Source organism: Typopeltis vanoorti, chromosome 14, assembly GCF_054136105.1.
Source record: "Typopeltis vanoorti isolate ZY-2024b chromosome 14, IOZ_Tvanoo_1.0, whole genome shotgun sequence".
In the NCBI taxonomy this organism is placed as follows: domain Eukaryota; kingdom Metazoa; phylum Arthropoda; class Arachnida; order Uropygi; family Thelyphonidae; genus Typopeltis; species Typopeltis vanoorti.
The window spans coordinates 27,090,824-27,114,262 of NC_143562.1; the positions used below are offsets into that span (position 1 = coordinate 27,090,824).

The 23,439-nt window shown below is 35.6% G+C and overlaps 1 protein-coding gene across 1 annotated transcript in view; it reads right to left on the reverse strand.

Moving 5' to 3' along the window:
• Nucleotides 1-4,202: 4,202 nt before the first annotated feature.
• Nucleotides 4,203-23,439, reverse strand: part of LOC150099324 (PAX3- and PAX7-binding protein 1-like) — a 291,434-nt gene continuing 272,197 nt past the window's right edge. Inside the window, exons 18-19 of the mRNA XM_090403794.1 lie at nucleotides 11,275-11,420; nucleotides 4,203-5,325 (exon numbers count right to left, since the gene is read on the reverse strand). Of these exons, the coding sequence (XP_090259920.1) occupies nucleotides 5,202-5,325; nucleotides 11,275-11,420 (270 nt within the window). The 3' untranslated portion in view covers nucleotides 4,203-5,201. The remainder of the gene's footprint in view (nucleotides 5,326-11,274; nucleotides 11,421-23,439) is intronic.

A 23,439-nucleotide genomic window follows, 5' to 3' on the forward strand; every position in this document is an offset into this window, starting at 1 on the left:
AAGCTGGATTCAGGCCAAATAGTCAGGATCAGATTTTCACTTGACAAATAGTTGAGAAATTGTGGGAATATAACAAAATCTGAGTTGTAAGTCAGCAGTTAGAATTGAAGTAGGTACAGGAAGATGGTTTGATGTCAAATGTATATTATCTCTTCTGTTATTCTTTATCTATATGGATCACATTATGAAAGCAGTATGAAATCTGATATCAAAATTGGAGTCTCAGCTCTTTACTTTATGTAGATGATGTTATACTTTTAAATAAATCCAATAGTCTGCAAGATTCCCTGACTAAATTTGGTATGAAAATCAGCAATAGCAAGACAAAGACACTGAAAATAAACAGAAACACTGAAAATATCAAATGGATGTAGAACCTATAGAAGTAGTAAAACATTTCAGCTACTTAGGCACAATTGTTTAGAGAAGATGGTAAATTAAATATGAAAATAGACAACACAGAATCAATAAAGCTGGTATGGTAGGAAGCCAACTGAATAAATTTATATGGAATAAGAGAGAAATTAATCAAAACACTAAATTAGTTGTATATAAGAGTGTTCAAACCAATTTTAACTTATGGATCTGAGAGCTGGGTTAGAAATAAAACACTTGATCTGTTACTGATTGGAAACAGTAGAACACGAATTCTACAGCTGTCCTCTTGCCCTGCATATTTGGAACAGATCATGTAATGTGTTAGGCAGGTTTTTTTTTTTTTTTTTTGCAGTAACCACCACCTGTCAGCATTGTGAAGGAATTTTTATAATTAATGAATTAAAATACCATTTATGGAAAGTCAGGTAGAAACATGAATTTGAAAACCAGCAATATGACATCCAAATGCTTTATAATATTGTAATGTAGAAATTTTATTGTTCAGTCAGACAATTTTTGTATTTAGAAAGAAGCATTCTACAAGATATCAAATTCTTGACTAGGTGGTGTAGACCAGTGCTTCCCAAACTTATATATAAAGGCCCCTTTAAAAAAATTAAACTATTTCACGCCCCCCCCCCCCATCAAAAAAATAAATCATAATACAGATATATATAAAAAAAAAAAAATCAGCTAACGCCTATTTGTTCCCGTATAGGGAGTAGACAGGGCCGTTTACCCTATGATGTTTGGAAACTGAGTGGGCAGTTCAATCTCCACTAGCAGCCAATCAGAGAGATAGCTGGCCCAAGGCTATCACTGATTCATCGGTACGCAGTGAAGAAAGCGGCAAGCTAGTGCCACCATCTCGTGGACCCTAACCGTAGCAAAATATTTTTAATGTCTGAAAATAGTGTGGGTTCGACGGTCGATTTTCTTGAGTTTACGGGACGAAAAACCAGAGTTTCCGAGAGAAAAAACCCGCTAGCCCGTGCCAGAGATCGATTAACTTGGGAACTGGTCGAAAAAAAGGCTTAGAAAAATTTCCTCTAGTCGGCGACTAGATTTGAACCACCAAATCCTTTCTTCGTGCAGTCAAGCACTGTAGAGTGCAAACGCCACTTCTCCTGAGCTACACAGGCTATTTATTGTATTTATTTATATTCAAGATTTTGTGTTTGTAAGCTTTTTCCTATCAATACCTTTGAAATGAAACTTATATGAATAAGCATATATTTACTAATATTCATTAAGCGCCGAAATACGCAGGAAGCAAAATTTGTGAACCAACGTGTATTTTTTCCATTAAAATAAAAAATAACAAAAAAGAAATAAATAATAAAAAGTAAATAAGTTTCTTTTAAGATTAAAAAAAAAAACAACTACTTAGTCTTAAAATATTTTAAATTTGTTCTCATTATTTCAGGGGCCCCCACTTTTGGAAGCACTGGTGTAGATCACCAACATTATGCAATATTCACCAGGGGGAGATAAGAGTCGGTCTATTTTTGCTATGACAGGTTTTTTAAATGGTTTCATCCTCTTAATTCAATGTGGTTGTATAGTAAATTACAAGGATGACTAGAGACCAGCCAGAGAAGGCCAGCTCAAGGCAGCTGACCACCTGAGTATCAGTTAACTTTGCACTTTAGTATCAATTGGTCTTTTGGTTCTTCATCCATATGAGATTGGTGAAAAGGGAAAACTGATAGTCTTTGACTACATGATGATATAAAAGAGCTGAGGCCTTTTCTTTCTCCTAATACTATTAGGCTCTCTTGCACCCCTTTACTAACCACTCTAGATTTATGAGCACCGCCTTTACTTTTTCACCTCAATAAAGGTTGAAACCGGTCTGGGTAGTAGCCCTTCCCATAATGCATAACATTATACATGTTTGTAAGGATACGTACATTGGATTATGGGATACTAAGGCAATTGATGTGAAGTCCTTTTTTTTTGTTCCACCTAGAAACTCAGGTTGTTTTAACCTACAAAACAGACAAACTGGCTAGATAATATACAGAATAAACAAAATTACAGAAATAATATGCCAATCTCATCAAATAAAAGGAATAAGAGCCTTCCTAAGTTTAGGCTCTTTTCTTCATTAAATTTAAAGTTATCTATTTTGTTTCTTAGAAAAAACCTTCCAGTTTTCAAGGTAAGCAGCAATAATGCACTGCTGAAAATTGCTTCTAATAATTAATTCTTCAAGATTCATTTCATTTAAGAGCCTGTGCAGCTCAGTGGAAGTGGCGTTTGCACTCCACGGCACTTGATCATATGAAGGAAGACCTAAGTTCAAATCTGGTAACCAACTAGAGGAACATTTTCTAAGCCTTTCTTCAACCAGTTCTCAAGTTAGTCGATCTCTGGCATGTCCCAGAGCCAACCCCCCCCCCCCCCCCCCAAAAAAAAACTTAGATTTTTTGTCCTGTAAACTCAAGAAAATCGACTGTAGAATCCACACTATCTCAGACAATACATATAGTGTTAGGATTAGGGATCATGAGATGCTGGCACTTGCCGGCTACCTCTCTTCACCAGATGCTGGATAACTGTTAGTGAGAGTCTTGGGCCAGCTTTTTCTAATTGGCCTCTGGTGGAGACTGAACTGCTCCCTCACTCTCCAAAAGCTAGATATGGCTAAAACGACCTTGCCTACTCCCTGTAAAGGAATCAAAGGTGTTACCGTTCCCCCCCCCCCCCACACACACACTAGCTTCATTTTCAGAACTGTTTGACCACCCAATTTTTTTTTTTTTCAGGATCCTTTGGGCAAGTTTTCTTTCTAACCCAATTCTCAGATTCATATATTAACACTGGTTTGAATGATATCTTATATACCGGTTTAGTATATTTCTTGTATACTACAGGTTTACAACTTCAGTACAGGACATATTATTCTGCATAAGCTATGCAAGGCTACAACAACAGGAATATAAAAGGATATGTCTTGTTTAATTCTTTCATTTGCCATAAAGTCTTCAAAGCTCAATATGCTTTAGGAAGATGGTGCCAGTATCCAACAATCTAAAAAGATTCAAGAATGGTTCAGAGAGCATGCTTGTAAAGTCACTCAATAGCACCATATGCTGATATGAACAATAACAATCATATGATATTCTAGAAGGAAATTACTGTAACAAAAGGACCAAATTCTCTCACTTGCAAGATTATTCCTGTGGATGAACTGCAACCATTTCCTGACTATTCTATCAGCCAAAGCAGTTTAAGGACAGAGACATAAGATGCCTAGAAATTTTCCCCTTAGAATACTGTTTATTAATTACGAGTTGTTGATCTGTGTCTGTTTGCACAGGAAAACAAACTCCAATTTATCAGAGAGGAACCTTCCCCATTTCTATCTAAAATAGTTTAAAGTCACAGATTAGTAATAATGTTGATCTGGATTAAATTATGAGACTAAGGATACATGCTGTAAAACAAATTACCAAACCAAATTTGCCACTCAGATTTTTAGAATTCATTTTCTTCTAGTAATCTCAAAAACATTAAAACAGCCTCAAGCACATTTAATGGAGTAGCATTACAAAGAGGATAATTTGTTAAATCTGCTATCTTTGGATGGACATATATATATATATATATATATATATTATGTATATATATATACATATATATACATATATACTATGTGGTGGAAGGCAAAAATAATAAACATCCATTAGTAAACGTCAATTTTGTATAACCTGAACAAAATTTTACATAACACAGTTTATGAAGATGGTGAATGAAAATTATTAAGAATGATGAGCATTCTCTATTGTTATGCAGTAGGACAATGCTGACAGAATTTATGCATTTTTAATTTTTTGTAATAAAATAAAACAAATACAAATACAGGATTTAGAACTACTACAATCATCCTCCCTATAAAAAAATTTTAGGAAGCAAAGGAGGATTTGCTTTGGTTTGGTGACTTTTCTTTAGCACTTGAAAATAATAAGTGTTACAAAATTCCAGAAAAATACAAGACATGACTTGATTTTATTTGGTTATCCAAAATCTTCTTCCAGTATATTTTCATTTACAATAAAACAACGTTTTTTTGAAAACAAGAGTGCAAAAACTTTAGCGTAAAACTTTTGTACATTTTAACATAAACTAGGACACCAAATACAGAATGACAAGTAAAATTCTTGGATAAATACAACACTTATGGAAGTTAAAAGACTTCACAAATATAGTGTACATAAATATATATATATATGTGTGTGTGTGTGTCTGTATATACACACACACACGCACATATATATATATCTATGTACATGTATGAACATGCAATGTTTATTAACAGTATATGAGAACATTTCAACTTCATTTCATTCACAGGCTTTCAGATATTTATGTATTGAATATCTTACAATCAGAACATTTCTGATGTATGTATGCTGTATATGCATGCATAGCTGGAAAAATTTTTAGGGCAATGAATGAAAATACACGTTCTAATTTATCTAGTTATCTCAGAAATTTGCATTTGATATTTCAAATCTATTTGTAATTAAAAAACTCTTCACATTACAAAGTATGCTTTCATTAATAAAAATGTCATACAAACAAGTTCCCAGTAATTTAAAAAAAAGATGATAATCTGATTATGCTAATAATATTTATTTGCCTAAACATGATATCTGTAAAAAAGGAAATGGAAGTAGTAAGTTTAATTTTGTGAATTTTAGAAACAAAATTATGGTAGTATTGCTATTATTTTAAAATTTTTATTTGAGTCCGATAAATGCAAACAGAAACATGGATTTATGCATGCATATGCAGTCAGAGTACATAAAATAGAATTACGATCCTTTACTTTTGTCACCAATTTTTAGGCCACTAATTGAATACTGTCTACCCAGTTCCACTGCATCTGCTAAAGATCCTATAGAGATCAGCATCTGAGCTATTTCCTTTGCAGCATCTCTACATAAACAAAGCATAAAGAAATTAGATAAACATGTATTTATACAGTCAATGATAAACACCCACACAGATGAGTACTAAAACATCTGTGCGGGTGTTACTAGCTCATGCCCTGATGACTGAAGAATCAGCATTATTACAGAAGGAAATTTCACTGAATTTAAATGAGATATAACTATACATACAAACCGGCTTTTCTGAAACTTAACATTTTCATGAACAGCATAGGTTTACTAAGAGAAGGTCATGTTTTAGGAACTTGTTCATATTCTATAATAATGTTACCATTGAGTTAGACGAGAGGAATGGATACACCATGTTATGTTTGGATTTTGCTAAGACAGAATACAACGTGGAAGACTGTTGCATAAATTGGAGAATATATGGGATTATCAACTATTGGCATGGATAAGAGTGTGACTGACTTACAGATATCAAAAAGTTGTATATTGGGGGGGAGTGAATCTGCAAGATTCACACTTCCAGTGTGTGGTTAATGATAAACACTCATAAGAAGAGTACTAAAACAGAAAAATATGTATATACCTACTTCATCATTTAAACCTCATTTCCAAAATGTTAAAACTAGTCCATATTGTAAGATAAAACAAAAAAAGAAACACCATACATGATAAGCAATACTAAAAAAGTTCAACATGAATGATGATTGCCTGTATAATATCCCATTTAAAATAGATGACAGGGATCTTCACAGGATGAAATGTTATAATGGACTGGTTTATGTAAGCTACTCATCACTCCTATTGTGCACTGATTTAGGCAAGCTACTATGAATATGCTTCATGTTGATGTTTAGTGGAGAAAACAAATATCTAAAGCTAATAATTAAGTACATTTATTTAGCTAATTAGATTGCAAACCAATATTTTGCTTGGTCACCAAGGCATTTTTCACACTAGCAGGACAACAAACACAGAGTCTGACTGTAAAAGGTAGGTTATAAAATACTCACTGGCTCCATTGGTGGTCTCAAAATGATAGTCTCTCACATTTTTGGCAACTGTTGACAAATTGAGTTATTCCCGGTCAAGAGTCATTGATACCATACTGAGATGGAAGTGCAGGGAGTCAAATGCAAGTGTAACCCACAGTGGACAACCCACTGCATTCACCAAATGTGACCAGAATGTGCTGAAGGATAATATGTAAAAGGACATTCATCAGCTGATGTATTGAATGAGGAGTTCTGGAGATCGACTGGATGAATCTGCACAAAAACATCCAGAACCAAAGCTCACAACATGGTAGGACTGCAATATGCAAATCCCAAGTTACCCAAACCAACATGCAGCATTGTCTTTAGTGATGAAAAGAGTATGCAGTGGGATGTGGAGGTTTGGAAAGCAGTGTTATGGACATGCTACATCCTCTACAAAGCACATGAATGGGTGTATGTGTGGCAGAAGCCCGGTGAACATTGTTAAATTCTGAATGAAACTGAAATGAAATCCATTTATGTTTCATTGAGATTTAACACGCAGTAAGTGGTCAACCAGGACTTACAAAACCATGAGTATGGATTTAGACATAGAACCATGCAACTCGGTAATAGAAATAAAAGATGGAGATCCAAGTGTGATTGAAGCAAACTATATTGAAAAATGAAAGAATTAGATAAGGAAGCAAGGTGGAAGACATTCTCACCAAAAAAAAAAAAAAAAAAGAAAAAAAAAATCACTACTGTCATTTCAAATACATTCAGAAGAAACATCAACAAAAGATACAACATTCAAGAAAAGGAATTGGGAACTCACAAACATATGAGTTAGCGGAAATACTGACAGCCTGATGGAAGTAGACAAAACCGCCCCCAGAAAATACATGGGAATGACCAACAAAACAAAACAAAAAAAATATTTAAAAAAAAAATATAAATTTATTTTAAAGGGAGAATGAGCCTTTGTTAAATACTGAATGAAACTGAAATTAAACTCATTTATGTTTCATTCAGATTTAACATGCAGTAACATTCCCAGGCCAATATTGGTATATCAGAAGAAATAAAGCTAATTGTAATTTATAAGCAACATTAGTAATTTGAGTAAAACTTGTCTATGCATCATGTTGTAAATAATTATTGTAAATTTTCTAATGTTTAAACTATGTGGATTTTGTGCAAATACTTGTGTATTGCCGAGAGAAAGATAATCGGATTAGATAGCGATGGCCTGAAACTAAACATGTGCACCAAGTAGGACGGGCATGCGGGTTCCCTCAGTAAAGCACGTTAGGGGAGAGTGTGGTGCTAGGTGCTGGAAAAAGTAAGGTGTCGTGAAAAGGGAGAGAGCAGGATGGTGTAGAGAGGAAACATCGGGCGCGTGAATTAAAAAGCATAGCGGCACTAGTTCGTGGCTTTTTTTTCTCTTCCCCTTGAATTGGAGTGGTCATCGAGATAGAGGCTGTTGGAGCACGCTGAAGTGGCTATGGCAAGTTCGCCGGTCAACGATGAGTAGCCCAGCAGAACGGAGTTCCCGATCACCACGGAGATCGATACGCCATGCCGAGCCAGTCGACCCGAGAACGGCAAGCCAGACTTACCTTTTGGCGGAGATGTGCCTAGTCCGACTCCATCAGTTGAATAGTGCAGATGAAATCAATTAAGAGAAGGATCAAGGAAACGAAGTTCTGTCGAGATGTATGTGAAGGTTGAATAATTCCCCAGCCTTTGGTAATGTAGAATTTTGATCTGTTATATAATTGTGTTGAAGGGAACAACTTGTAATTGTAAAAAAGGACTTTAGGTTTATAATGTTTCAATTAATGAAAGGACTTTAGAGATTATGCTAAAGGAAGTAGAGGAACTTTAAGTTTTGGATGGTGGAATTGTGTGGAAGCTCGCTGAGATAATTTTGTTATTGATAAATGAATGACCTTTAGTATTGTTATGTGTAAAATGGATAATTGACCTTTGATAGAATTTCCTACTTGAAATAATGTTTTAACTTATTACGGGAGAATTAGAAATTTTAGTTGAGTATACTCATTCCCTAAAGTTAGTGCAATTCTATGTCAGAATTTGTTCATAAAGTGTAAATTACCTGATTTTGTAATTAAACGTTTTTCTTTAGTATTAATTGATGACTTGCCTTTGCCTAATTTCCTTTCTATTGCACTGCTCACTAATTAAAACCAAGGCAGGAGGTAAAATACAAGGGAGGCTATGACTGTGAAAAGTTATTTGATGAATTTAGAACTTAACGAAGGTGCTTAAGAGATATTAGTCAGTGTATTAAACTGAGTTCTAGTTCCTTGATTTTGCATTGTTCAATATTCTAGGATTTAGGGTGGCACAGTATAATAGAAATTTTCTCTGAATCTGAATAGGAACTGGCACCACTCTGAAACAAAGGAATTGGCGCCATCCAATGGCAATCCCTTTGTCTTCAATCCATGTGCACTACTCTTAAGAAGGTTTAATGGCCCAGATTAAATATTAAGACTGCATAGGAATTAAAGTATATTAACTTGATCCATTGAGCAAAGAACTTTTATTGAAATTAGGTTAGGAAATTAAGGAAATTATGTGAGGGAAAAGTCAGGATTAAGATAATAAACCACGACAATAAAAGAGAAAAGAATAAATATTATAACATCTTGTATTAGAGTGCATAGCCCCAACTATGAAATTCGGCGGTGGTGGTGTGATGGTATGGTCCTGTTTATTCTGTTTTGCCAGGTGCCATGAATACTGAACTCCAAGAGGTATCTGAACATTCTGACAATGCAATGCAATGCTTCCTACTTTGTAGCAGTGTTTCTATGGAACTGATCATTGTCGCTTTTAGCAAGATAATGCACCGTGTCATAAGGCTGATGCTGTAAACTGCGTGGTTTGTGGACATGAATGTCCTCATACGTGACTGGCCTCCACATAGCCATGATCTGAACCCTACTGAACATCTGTGGGATGAACTTCAGCATCGATCAAGGGACATCCACCCCACAACAGTCCAGGGCTTCATTACATGCCTACATGAAGAATGGTCCAAAATTCCCAGTGATTGCCATCATATGCTTCACAGGATTGTTGTGATCACTGGAGGGTGTACATCACAGCAAAAGGAGGGTGTACATCTTATTGAAGTAGGTGCCATGGCTGTTTTCTCCTTACATTATGGTGTCCATTAACTTCTTTCCAAGCCATGTGTGTGTGTGTGTGTGTATACACTAAAGAGCTAAAACATTGTGCCCACCTAGCCAATATGATGTTGGTCCTCCACGTGCCATCAAAACAGCTCTTATCTGGCAAGGCATCAACACTACAAGATTTTTTGTGGAATCAGGTGCCAACAGGTAACCAGTAAATCCTTTAACTCTTGTAGGTTATGTGGTTGAGCTGCATAAAGCGGATGCGCAGTTCAAACACAAACCACAGATCTCGACTGAATTGATGTCTGATAGATTTGGAGGCCAGGACAACACCTAGAAGTCTTCCTCACGTTCTGCGAACCAGACTCAACCAGAGAGCAATACCGTTGCCATGAACAGACGTACCTGGTCTGCAGTGATGTTTAGTTAGGTGGAAGATGCCATAGTTTCCTGCACATGAATTAATGGACCCAGTGTTTCCCAGAAGAATACTGCCCAAAGCATTACACTGTCTCTACTGGCTTGTTTTCGCCCCACAGTGCATCCTGGTGCCAACACTTCCCCAAGTGAATGATGCACACGTATCCAGCCATCCACATGGCACAACAGAAAATGAGGTTCATTGGACCAGATGACCTTCTTCCATGCATGCAAAGTCTAGTTTTGATGCTCGCGTGCCCATTTGGGGTGCTTTTGAAGGTGAATCAAGGTTATCGTGTACTCGGAGTGGCCAAGGCTACATAACCCCATTTTCAACAGGGTTCAGTGTTGTGTGTTGTGACATATTACACCTGTCACTAGCATTCAAATTACCAGTGAGTTGTGCCACAGTACGATTCTATTGGGTCGTACAATCTGGGGATGGCCTTCACTCACCTTGAGCATGGATGAGTTGTGGTCGGCCCACACCTTGCCAGAGAAAATAAACTAGAGAAATGCACATAACAGGCACAACAAATTTTATGAGATGATTTGCTGCTCCATCAAACCACATGTATTCCTGCCATGCCTAAAATAATAGGTGGTAGATGCCATAGCTTCCTAAACATGAATTAATGGACCCAGTGTTTCCCAGCAGAATACTGCCCAAAGTATTACACTGCCACCTGAATGAATCACCTGATCAACATTATTAGTTCATTGGATTAGCTTCTCCCTATAGTTTTTAACTGAACTACTAAATGTATTAATCACTGTTTATTATTCGTTAGTTATTTATACTTTGCAAACAAATCTCATTTCCTTTCTTCTTGCCCCCCCCCCCTTTTTTTAATTATGCCATTATAAATTCACTTATTCATGTCTAGATTTTATAGGATCATATGCTATTCGCTCTACCCAGGCAACTTCTTGGACACACACGTCACAAATGTTAATTATTAATAATTCGTTTTCCATTAAATATTTCTATTCAAAGTATTTCTACTCACACTTATTCTTTACCTTCATTTCCCATTCTCACGTCTTATAAATGATGGTTCACATATTTTCACCTTTGAGTAATTCAAATATACCAACCAAATAGAGCATTCTCCTTTATTGTTTTCTAATAAATCCAAAAACAAACAGATTGTTCTCCCATTCTATGCAAATCTGGTTATAATTAATTGATAAAGTAAAGAATTCATAGTTATCCTACAATTAACTACATTGGATCAGTTAAGGTGAGTGCTGATGCCCTATGAACTCTCAAAACATTCATACATCGATAAAAATGCAATCATATGGTTAAATTGACGTGAATTTTGTGGCACGGGTTGCATAACTTACATGACAGAACACCCAACTGAAATGGGCATGCAGCACTACTGATTTTTTTTTCACAAACAAATAACTTACTTAGCCATAGTCTCATCCTTCTTGATGTGGTAAGAATAATGCTGATTGGCAAATTGCTTCAGGAAGCGGGCCAGCATCTGTAATTGCGTAAATGTAACATCCCCTTTCAGATGGGCAAACCAAGCTCTTGGAAAAGTTGATACAATCTGCAAGACAGAGAGATGTAGCTGTCAACATGTGTTAAGCAAAAGTATTAGGGGCTGCAAAGAGCATTTAAATAATAGTATTAAATCATATACTGTGATAAGTCACTTTTAGAACCAACAGTTTCAGGGCTACTTTTACATAACTAAACAACATCATTACTTAGGCACCTAGCTGAACATTCACATAATTTTTCATCATTGAACTTGCATTATAATGAATAAAGTACAAATTCAAGTCTGCTTTTGAGCTCTTCCCTACTTGTGCAGCATTAACATGTCTGATGATAATGTTAAAAAAATCTCATCTTTACACATTTACCGATAAAGCGTTATTTATGTTTGGCAGCCACAGAGAATTTAGTTCATTAAAACCCATTGTGAAAATTTATTTAATTTGATATAAAATATTGATATCTAGACTTTAAATTAGAGAAATTTTTGGGAAAAAAGAAAATGTTTTGGGAAAATTTGGAGAAAAGAGCAAAGCTAATAATAATGGCAAATATTTGTTGAATTTCTGCTCAGGACATGGACTGGTTATTACTAACACCATGTTCCAACATAAAAATGTGCACAAATTCACATGGAGAGAAGAGGCAAGGAATAAGAAAAATCTCATTGACTATGTTATTGTTGATAGTGATGTTTTCTCCCTGGTGCAGGACACCAGAGTGTACAGAGGATTTGAAATTGGAAGTGATCACTATTTAGTCTTGAGCAGGATAAAATTGAATTTCATATTGAAAAGAATGAAATGTAAGAAAGTTTTAAAGTGAATAAAAGTTGAGCAGCTCTCAGATGTGAACTGTAGACTAAAATACACAAAGTTTGTTGAAAAAAAAATTGAAAGAGTTTGAGAACAGGAATCAAACCTTGGAGATTCAGTGGCAAGCCTGGAAGAAAGCCCTGATTGATTCAGCTAGAGAGGCATGCGGTGAAGTTGTCTGCAAGGATAGAAAAATTAGAACTCCATGGTAGACACAGGAAGTTAAAGAGGCAGTGAAGGAAAAGAAGAAAGCATATCAAAAGTTCCTGGCAAATAAGTCAGCTTGTGCTCTTAGAGAATACAGAGACAAATGTAAGAAAGCTAAACAGTGTGTAAAACTAGCTAAACAAAAGTCATGGGAAGACATTGGTAAGAATGTAGAAAATAAATATCAAGAAGGTGGCAAAATATTCTGGAGGTTGTTGAAGAAGCTTAGGAATGAAGGAAAGGGTGCTGTAAAAGGAGTTAGAGATGATAAAGGTGACATGAAAACGGAGAAAAAGAAATCCTTGAAGTATGGAGTAATTACTTCGAAAAACTGCTAACTGAAAGAAGCAGTGATGACAGCACAGTGATAAAAAACACTGACCAGGCATGCAGTCAGGAATACATATCCATATTTGAAGTAGAAAAAGCCATCAGAGGCTTGAAATGTGAAAAGGCAGCAGAAGTAGATGATATTCGACCAGAAATGCTGAAGTATGGTGGTATAAAAGTCTTACAGTGGCTGCACTGCATAGTTCAGAAAGCCTGGACAGAGGGACGAATTCCCAATGATTGGAGTAAAGCTCTCATAGTACCCACATATAAAAAGGGAAATAAAACTGAATGTGAGAATTACAGAGGTATTTCCCTACTGAGTGTTCCTGGCAAGATCTATGCAAGTATACTTGAGAAATGGTTGAGAAGGATTGTGGAAGAGAAGGATCATGAAGAACAAGCTGGATTCAGGCCAAACAGAGGCTATCAGAATCAGATCTTCACTTTACGACAAATAGTCAAGAAAGCATGGGAATAAAACAGAAATCTGTATTTAAGTTTTGTCGATTTAGAAAAGGCATATGACAAGGTGCCAAGAGAGAAGCTATTCAATACGCTACAGTTATATGGTGTCAATGGGACATTATATCAAGCAATACGTAGTCTTTATTTGAGTTGTAAGTCAGCAGTTAGAATTGAAGAAAGTACAGGAAGGTGGTTTAATGTTAAATCTGGTGTGAGACAAGGATATACATTATCCCCTCTGTTATTCATTATCTATATGGATCACATTATGAAGGAAAGTGGTATTAAACATGATATCAAAATTGGAGATGTTAATGTCAGCTCTTTGCTTTATGTGGATGATGTTAAACTTCTAAATAAATCCGCTACAAGTCTGCAAGATTCTCTGACTAAATTGAATAACTGTTGTAATAGATATGGTATGAAGGTCAGCAATAAAAAGACAAAGACAATGAAAATAGGCAGAATTATTGAAAATGTCAACTGTGTGGTGAATGGAGAACCTGTGGAACAAGTAAAACATTTCAGCTACTTAGGCTCGATTTTTAGTGAAGATGGTAAATTAAATATGGAAATAGACAACAGAATCAACAAAGCTGGTATGGTAGGAAGTCAACTGAATAAATTCATATGGAATAAGAGAGAAATTAGTCAGAACACTAAATTAGCTGTATACAAGACAGTGTTCAAATCAGTTTTAACTTATGGATCTGAGAGCTGGGTCAGAAGTAAAACACTTGACCAAAGACTTGACACCATAGATATGAGAGTCCTGAGAAAGATTATAGGTGTGAACAGATGGCATCAATAATAAATTTAGTTTAATCCTTTATCCAAGTGTGAGCAAACAAAGTTTGCGCCTGAAAGTATCTTCAGGACTGGGTTAAGGTGGTACACACCAGGGCAACTCGTTGCAAAGGTGGAGCAAGCTACCAACACTCCTATCCTAGTATCTCCTATAATGCAAAACACATCTCCTTGCGGATATGTCTATTGTTATGCATTAAGGGAAGGGCCACTACCCAGACCGGTTTCGACCTTTATTGAGGTCTCTTCAGTGGGAGCCAGGCCCAAGTCGAGATATCAGGCAGAAGCATTAGCAGGTCATCTCCACCTATAGGAATTGCCAATTGGTGTGCCACCCTTTTTTTAATAAATTACTCTGGATTTAGAGAAAGATGTTGAAAGTTTATTTTCCACTTGGTTAGAGTATAATAAATTTAGTTTAATCCTTTATCCAAGTGTGAGCAAACAAAGTTTGCGCCTGAAAGTATCTTCAGGACTGGGTTAAGGTGGTACACACCAGGGCAACTCGTTGCAAAGGTGGAGCAAGCTACGAGTTTGCAACGAGTTGCCCTGGTGTGTACCACCTTAACCCAGTCCTGAAGATACTTTCAGGCGCAAACTTTGTTTGCTCACACTTGGATAAAGGATTAAACTAAATTTATTATACTCTAACCAAGTGGAAAATAAACTTTCAAGATGGCATCAATGGCAATATCATATTAAAAACGATTATATTAGGAAAAAACTTGACACTGTCAGCATCCAGGAATGCGTTAGCAGGGCGAATCTCAGGTGGTATGGTCACTTAAACAGAATGGGAGAGGAAAGATTAGCAAAACAAGTGTTCTCTGCCAAGTTAGCAGGAAAACGACCCAGAGGAAGACCAAGATATAGGTGGATTGATACGGTACAAAGTGCCTTAGACGATAGAAATATAAGATCTGGTAATGTTGGAGTCTTGAGAAGTAACAGACTGATTTGGAGGAAAATTGTAGATAGGAAGTTAGTAATGATGTAATTTTTTTCATGTAGTACTATCATATCCTGTACACCCCTTGAGGGTAAATGGCAGGAATATAATGATGAAGTACCACACATATGAAAGCAGCTTGAGTTTTAGTTATTTGACTTGTGACAAAGAAAAAAATATAAAGGATTCTAATCTCATGGACTGAGCATCAAAATAAGAAAATCATTCCTGTTTCTACTCACGAGTCAAAAAACGCTTGAACTTGAAGTAGTGATTTTGAGACTAAAACATGATGAATTGCATGTGTTTAATTTAGATGAAACTGGTCTACATTGGAAATGCAAGCTGAGCCAAAGATTTATTTTCACTGAAGAAAAACGTGCACCCAATTTCAATGTAGCTAAGGATCGATACTCTTTTTTGTTGGGATGTAATGCTGTAATATGGTAGCCTGCCAAAATCTGTTTCCAATGAGAAAAATTTGCACCTGGTTTCAAAGTGGCTAAATATTGATGCTATTTTATTGAAATGTAGTGCTGCTGGCAATTACACCAGTGTAATTGCCAGCAGTTACTTGCCTGTCCACTGGAGGTCAAACAAAACAGGCTGGGTCACAAGTACTTTGTGGACTACTGACAATGCACTAATGCATCATTAAACAGTCAGGGATAGTAATGAGAACATTAAAGTGCTATTCTTACCACCAAATGTTAAATCGCTAATAACAACTTATGGAAGAATACTGAAGAAAATTATAGAACTGAACATTAAAGAATTTCCTGTGATGAAGTAATAGGCAAGTAAGCTGTGACATAAAAATTCACAGCCCAAACCTGAACAAAAGTGAATGCCTAAAACTTTCTAAATTTTGGAAAGTTATACAATGGTGCCTTGGTTAACAACGGCCTCAGATAACGACGAGTGGCTGTAAGAAAAAAATCTCTTGGTTAACGACTCTCAATTATGTTAACCTCTATCCGATCTAAAAAACCGGAATTTTCCAATCACACTCAGCAACGCGGGAAGACATTGTCGAATAGAGAACAGCCACGTGGTATAGCTGTGAAGCTCAGATATGTTTGACCCATCATAGCCAGCTGTTTATGTTTTCCATTTCTTTTCTTGTAGTGTACTGTGCTTTATTTTAAAATTTGTGGTTATAAATGCGTTTTATGAAAATGAGTATTTAAGCATTTAGTTTTTTATGTGTTGGTTCATATAAACAATAAATCGGCAGGTGCGTGTCACTGTTCATTCGCCATCAAAAGGCAAAATCAAATCTCATCTGTATAATAATCATTGTATCTATAAGCTGCTAATCAGTATATGTTACGGTAAGTGCTGTATCTAATATCGTCACCTTACAAGCAAAATGCACTGTCAAAAATTGCAGGTTTTGAATTTAACTGTTAACTTTTATTTCAAAAAGTTTTTTTTTTTTGAACTTTTACTTTTATTTTCAGGTGATGATATGTTCTTTGTATCCCTTGTCTTAGTGTTGTACAATTTGTAATAATACTGTATTTTGCGTATCTTTTTTTTTTATAGAGTGAATTTTTTTACTGCGTAACAAAATGGGTCCCAAAAAGAAAGCTAGTGAGGGAAAAAAAAAGAAAAATTTTCTCTCTTGAACAGAGGAAAGAAATAATAGCAAAACATCATGAAGGTGTGAAAGTTTTGAAGCTAGCTCGAATATATGAAACCAGTTATTCTACCATATCAACCATTTTGGCTGAGAAAGAAGAACTTATGGTAGCTAAGGTTGCTAAGGGAACTTCAAGGTTGAATGTCAGAGGGCTTCTTTTTGAGCAAATGGAAAATCTATTACTAATTTGGATGAAAGAAAGAGAAATGGCAGGCGATACTACATCTCAAAATGCAATCTGTCAGAAAGCTTAAACAGATTCATCAAGATTTGAAAAAGAAGACTTTGGGATCAAGTTCTTAGGTAGATGATGATGATTTCAAAGGTAGCAGAGGTTGGTTTGACAACTTTAAAAAAAGAACAGGAATTCATAGTGTGGTCAGACACGGAGAGGCAGTTAGTGCTGACAAAGCAGCAGCATATTTGTCAGTAGCTTTACAAGAATTATAGAAGAAAGAGAATGTCTACCTCAACAAGTCTTCAATTGTGATGAGACTGGGTTATTTTGGAAGAAAATGCCCAACAGGACATTTATCACAAAAGAAGAAAAAACACTTCATAGGCATAAACCAATGAATGATAGGTTAACATTGCTTTTAGCAGCAAATGCAAATGGAGACTGCAAGGTAAAACCAATGTTAATCTACCACTCAGAGAATCCCCGAGCATTCAAAAAGTTCAATGTCTCTAAATCCAATCTCGGTGTTTTGTGGAAGTCTAACAGCAAAGCCTGGCTCACAAGAATAGAATTTAGAGACTGGATTCATGAAGTGTTTGGATCAACTGTCAAAGCCTATCTTGAGCAAAACAATCTGCCTCTAAAAGCCATTTTAACCTTGGATAACGCACCTGGCCATCCAAGGCATATAAGAAGAGCTACCAGAGGAATTAGATTTTATCAAGGTGATTTTTCTTCCTTCCAAGACTACATCTCCGATTCAAACTATGAATCAGCTGATAAATGCAAATTTTAAAAAACTTTACACAAGGGCACTTTTTACCAGGTGCTTTGAAATGTGTGAGGCTGCCAACATAACCCTAAGAAAATTTTGGAAGGAAGAATTCAACACTGTCATAGCAATTAGGTTAATTGTAAAGGCTTAGCAAGAAGTAACAACGAAATGTCTCAAAGCAGCATGGAGGAAACTGTGTCCTTCCTTTGGTAATGAAGAAACTTCAGATGAAGGACACAAATTGATAAAGGATATTGTGGCAACTGCTCATGATCTTAACTTGGAAGTAGAGAGGACTGACTACTGACGAGCTAAAAGAACTTTTCAAATAGCAATGTGAAGAAAAGGAAATTTCATCTGAAAATGAGGATGGAGAGAAAGAACAAATTACGACTGCTGAAATCAAAAATGTTTTGGCAAAGTGGGAGGAAGTTCAAAATGTTGCTATGAAATGGAATCCAAACAAATCTGAGATTATCAGAACTGCAGATCTATTTAATGAAAAGTCCATGCAGTTTTTCAGAAACATTTTAAAAAGAGGCAGAAGCAAACAACCCTAGACATGTTTTTTACAGGTCCATTTGTAATGACAATTGGGCTCCAAAGTGAGCCCAATTATCCTTCTGGTGAAGACTGTTTTCATGAACAATTCATTTTATTAATGTTAATTTTTTTTGTAGCAAATACATATACTGTATAATAAATCAATGATATTTACCATATTTTTATGACATTTAAATGAGTTTTATATGCATTTTTAATATGTACTATGGTTGTGGGGAGGAGCCGGAACAAATTAATCGATTTTCAATTAAATCTTATGGGGAATCGCGCCTTGGATAACGACGATAATCCTGGAATGGATTACCGTCGTTAACCAAGACACCACTGTATTGACTAATGCTCACCATTCATGTGCTTCTTAATTTGCAATTAAATTTTTGTTTATATTTAAAAATAATTTATTAACTATATCAATTCATTGTAATTTATTTTGAATATCTATTAATGAAGATGGAGCTATTCTCATGCAGCCGATAGTGCAGATAATATCACATGCTTTCAATTGAATTGTTCTTTTTAGTGTTTTCTTATAACTGTATAGAAAATGGCTATAAAACTAGCCAAACATTTTAAAAATAAAGGTATTAAAATTAGATGAAGGTGATCTAGTAATAATATTTTATAAGTACATAACGGGGTGTAACAACACCCCGTTATGTACTCTTGTGAGACAACTTAATCAGCATGTGACAGAAAGAATTCGAAGTCAGAGTATTAGATTTGATTATAGTGTCAGAGAGGATTTCAGTTAAAGAAGTGACCATTCTGCCTCCAGCTGATAAGTTATCATGAGGGACTTACTTGGGAGTGGCTAAATTTATGAATGTTCCATTCAGAAAAGGTTACATGCTGATACTACAAAGCAGAAAATTATGAACACCTGAGGAGTATGCTGAGTTCTGTGCCATGGTATCAGTTGTTGAATGAGAAGGATAGTGACAGTGCTTGGGAAGTTTTTAAAAAATACTTAAATGATGCGATATCAGAATGTATCTCAAGTGTTTGAAGAATAAATAGAGTAGGAGTGAAATGGATTTGTAATCTAATTAAGCATGAGATTCATAAGAAAAAGATGATGTGAAGGAAATACTGTGTGCATAAGGATGGTGTCAGTTATGATAATTATAAGCAGCAAGTCAGAAGAGTCACAAGTGTTGTATGGAAAGCTAAGTCTGAGTATGAAAAGAAACTGGCTCTCCAAGTTAAAGATAACCCAAAAGAATTCTGTCGTTATGCTGCAAGTAAAAGAAAAAATGACCCTGAAAGAAGAACTCTATGGAATGCTGATGGTATGCAGGTGACTGATGCAGAAGTGATTGTTCGACTAAAGAGTAGCCATTTTTCTAAAACCTATCAACCTGGTATATGCAACACTGTACTCACTGCTACCTATTTATTGGATGAGCAAACTCATGTGTATGAGAAGGAAGTACCAGAGCTGTTGCACAAGCTGAATAACTGCAATAGGAACTCATGGGATATTAGGGCTCACATTCAGAAATGGGTTGACAGACAATCTCTACTTTGCAATGAACAGCATGGGTTTACTAAGAGAAGGTCATGTTTTAGGAACTTGCTCACATTCTATAATAATGTTACCATTGGGTTAGACAAGAGAATATGGGATTGGATTATCAACTATTGGCAAGGATAAGAGTATGATTGACTTATAGATATTAAAAGTCATATATGGAGATGGGGAGTGTGAATCTGCAAGATTCAAGTGGTGTGCTGCAAGGATCAGTCCTTGGTTCATTATTATTCAATCCATACAGTGGGTGAATCTGCAGCAAGATTCAACGAAACCAGTGGTGTGCCTCAAGGATCACTCCTTGGTTCACTGTTATTCAATCTGTACATTAATGACATTGAGAAGGATTTGACAGGAGACATACAGCTATTTGCTGATGATGCAAAGACAGGCAGGATAATCAGGAAGGCAGTTGATATGCAGAATGATTTGAATAGGCTGGAATTGTGGGCATGGGAATATGGCTATCAGTTCAATGTTAGTAAATGTAAAGTCAAGCACTTTGGCATAATTAGATATCCAATGTCATATTATACTGTTGGGATTAAGCTAAAAGAAACTGATCATGCTAAGGATCATGGAATGTTGGTAGATTCAAGGAAGTTAAAGTTCAGGGACCCATGTAGCAAAGATTGTAAATACAACTCAAAAGATAATTGCAATGCAAAACAAACTTTGACATGTAAGATAATGATGTCATTTTGCCTCTTCACAAGGCCTTGATAAGAACTCACTTGGACTATTGTGCACAGGTCTGGTCTCCTGGTTTCCTTGGTGATTCTGATACAGTGGAGAGAGTGCAAAGGAGTGTGTTAAAAATGATATCAGGATTTGTGGAATACTTACTGATTATGAAGACAGACTGAGAATTTGTAGATTACAGACACTACTACACAGGAGAAAGAGGAGTGATATGATTGATATTTACAAACTTCTAAAAGGGTCATACAGGATTTCAGTTGATGAAATTTTTCATTTTATGGAGAGAAGGGAAAGAATGAGAGGACATCCTTGGAAGCTGAGAATGAATGCTGTCAAGAAAGGGGTGAGAGCTAGATTTTTCTCTCATGAAGTGGTGCATGATTGGAATGGACTGCCATTGGATGTTATCTGTGCAAGTAGTGTGAATGAATTCAAGCACAAGTATGATAGTTGGTGTGTATAGTATGTGGTCTCCCTTGATGAATCTCTGACTCCCTAGAAGTCTCTCTTAATAACAATAATATTTTACTGAAAAAAACATGAATAAAGAAAGATTTCAAGGATGATGGAGGATGTAAATACATGTCATGAAAAAGTTTATAGGGAGAAAGGTTCAGCACACAACAGACAGATGACTTAATTAATAAACCTGCTCCAATGTATTCATGACAAACATGTAGTGAAGATGAGGAATCAGTGAGTATCTGAAGTAAGTTCATATTTCTTTCTAGTGTACTTTTACTACTTATTCTATTATTATATTTCCATAATTTCATATCAAGTCAATTACACTAAAAGCATATTTTTTGTCATTATGATTATGAGTCAAAATCCTCCTTTTACGAAAAAAATTTTTTTTTCTGTACCCTATATTTTTGTGAACATCTTACATATCCATTATAAACAAAAAATAAAAAATGAAATGCAGTCAACTCTTAATGAGAAACATACTACTATAGTAAATTGCTCATGTAATTTGAAGTATTGCTATGCATGGGTGTGTTTGTGTGTCTACATGCTAATATACATGTATTAACATACATGTTTATTAGGATGTAGACTTTGCCTGTACATGGTTAAATATATGTTCAAAAGGCAATAAACTGGAATAAAATAAAATTACTTAAAAATCACGTTTCATCATAATTACATAGGACTTCTTTAGGTGTAAAAAGAAAACCATTAGACAGTACAAGATTAACAAACATGCCAACCATTATATAGTTATACAGGAATCTGGTGATTTTAAAAGATATGTCTAGTCATTCAGTGAATTATTACGCAAACTGTTCGGCTATGGCTACACACACACACACATAAAAATAGACCAATCATTACTAACAGGAATCTTGTGATTTTAAAAAATATGTCTAGGCTTGTTTAGCATGCTGTGTGTGTGTGTGTGTGTGTGTGTGTGTGTGTGTGTGTGTGTGTGTTTACAGTTCTTCCAGTATGTGGCCACATACTGGAAGAACTGGAACACACACATACAAACATAAAACAGACTGATCATTACTAACGCCGTATTCCCAAAGAAGAAGAAGAACATTTTAAAGAAAATGAAGAACAAGTAGAGATAAAGAAGTTATTCTGCTTGATAAGGCTTCGACATGTCCACATCTGGATTAATGTGCTCAAATCTGGTCTCCTGGGTTTCTTGGGAATGTGGAAGCAGTGGAGAGGATTCAGAGGTGAGTGGTCTGCGGAATGTTTCCTATGAAAATAGGTTGAGGGTGTGTGGATTGCAGAAGTTGGTTGACAGTAGAAAAAGAAGGGATATGATAGAAACATTTAAGTTGCTTAAAGGATTTTATAGGATTGATGCAGGGGAATATGTTTCAGCAATGTTTCTTGGTTGAAGGGGCCAGAACCAGGGATCATCCCTGGAAGCTGAATAAAAGTGTGGTTAGTAGGGTCTGAAGACTAGAGTTTTTGCTTGGAGAGTTGTGAATGAGTGGAATGGGTTGCCAGAATCAGTTGTGAGCACTTTGTCTATTAATGGGTTCAAGGAGAGGTATGATAGATTGTGTGGATTGTTTGGGTCTCTAGTTACGAGCCTTCAGACTCCATGGAGATGCCCCTACAATAATAATAAAAATAATAATGTAGTACTATTACAGTATCCTATCAACAATTTTCCTCCAAATCAACCTTATCTGACAGGTCTCCAATACCATCAGGTTTTATATTTTGGTCATCTTTTAAATCACCTAGATAGTGGCCACCTCTTCTCCTGTTCTGCTAAAAAGATTTTGGCAAGATATTAGGGAAGGAACTTGACAATGTGCTAATCTGTTTAGCAAAACAGAAAAAGGACCAAAAGGAAAGAAAGATCAGCAGAATTTTTTTTTTTTTTTAACTAATCCTTCCTTTCCCATGCAGTTTGAGTTACTATACCAACCTATATTACTTTAGCTCACATATTCCTGAAAGTTAACAATGTCAAGTTCCCTAATATCTTCATTTTTCATATGATACTACTACTGATGCCATCTGTTCTTTCCCCTAATCTTCAGTCTTTGATTAAGTCTTATTTCTAACACAGCTCTCAGATCCATAAGTTATAATGGGTTTGAATACTGTCTTGTATACTATATTACTTTAGCTCACATATTCCTGAAAGTTAACAATGTCCAGTTCTTTCCCTAATATCTTCATTTTTCATATGATACTACCACTGATGCCATCTGTTCTTTCCCCTAATCTTCAGTCTTTGATTAAGGCTTATTTCTAACACAGTTCTCAGATCCATAAGTTATAATGGGTTTGAATACTGTCTTGTATACAGCAATTCGGTATTTTGATTAATTTCTCTTTTATTCCATATAAATTTCATCAGTTGACCCCCTATCATTCAGCTTTGATAATTCTGTTGTCTATTTCTATATTTAATTTGTCATTTTCACAAGTTTATTACGTTTTCCATTCAGAAGGCAGTCATCATCATCAAATTCCTGCCATGTACCCTTAAGGAGTGTACAGGATATGATAGTACTACATGAAAAATTTACATCATTACTAACTTCCTATTTACAATTTTCCTCCAAATCAGTCTGTTACTTGTCAAGACTCCAACATTACCAGATCTTATATTTCT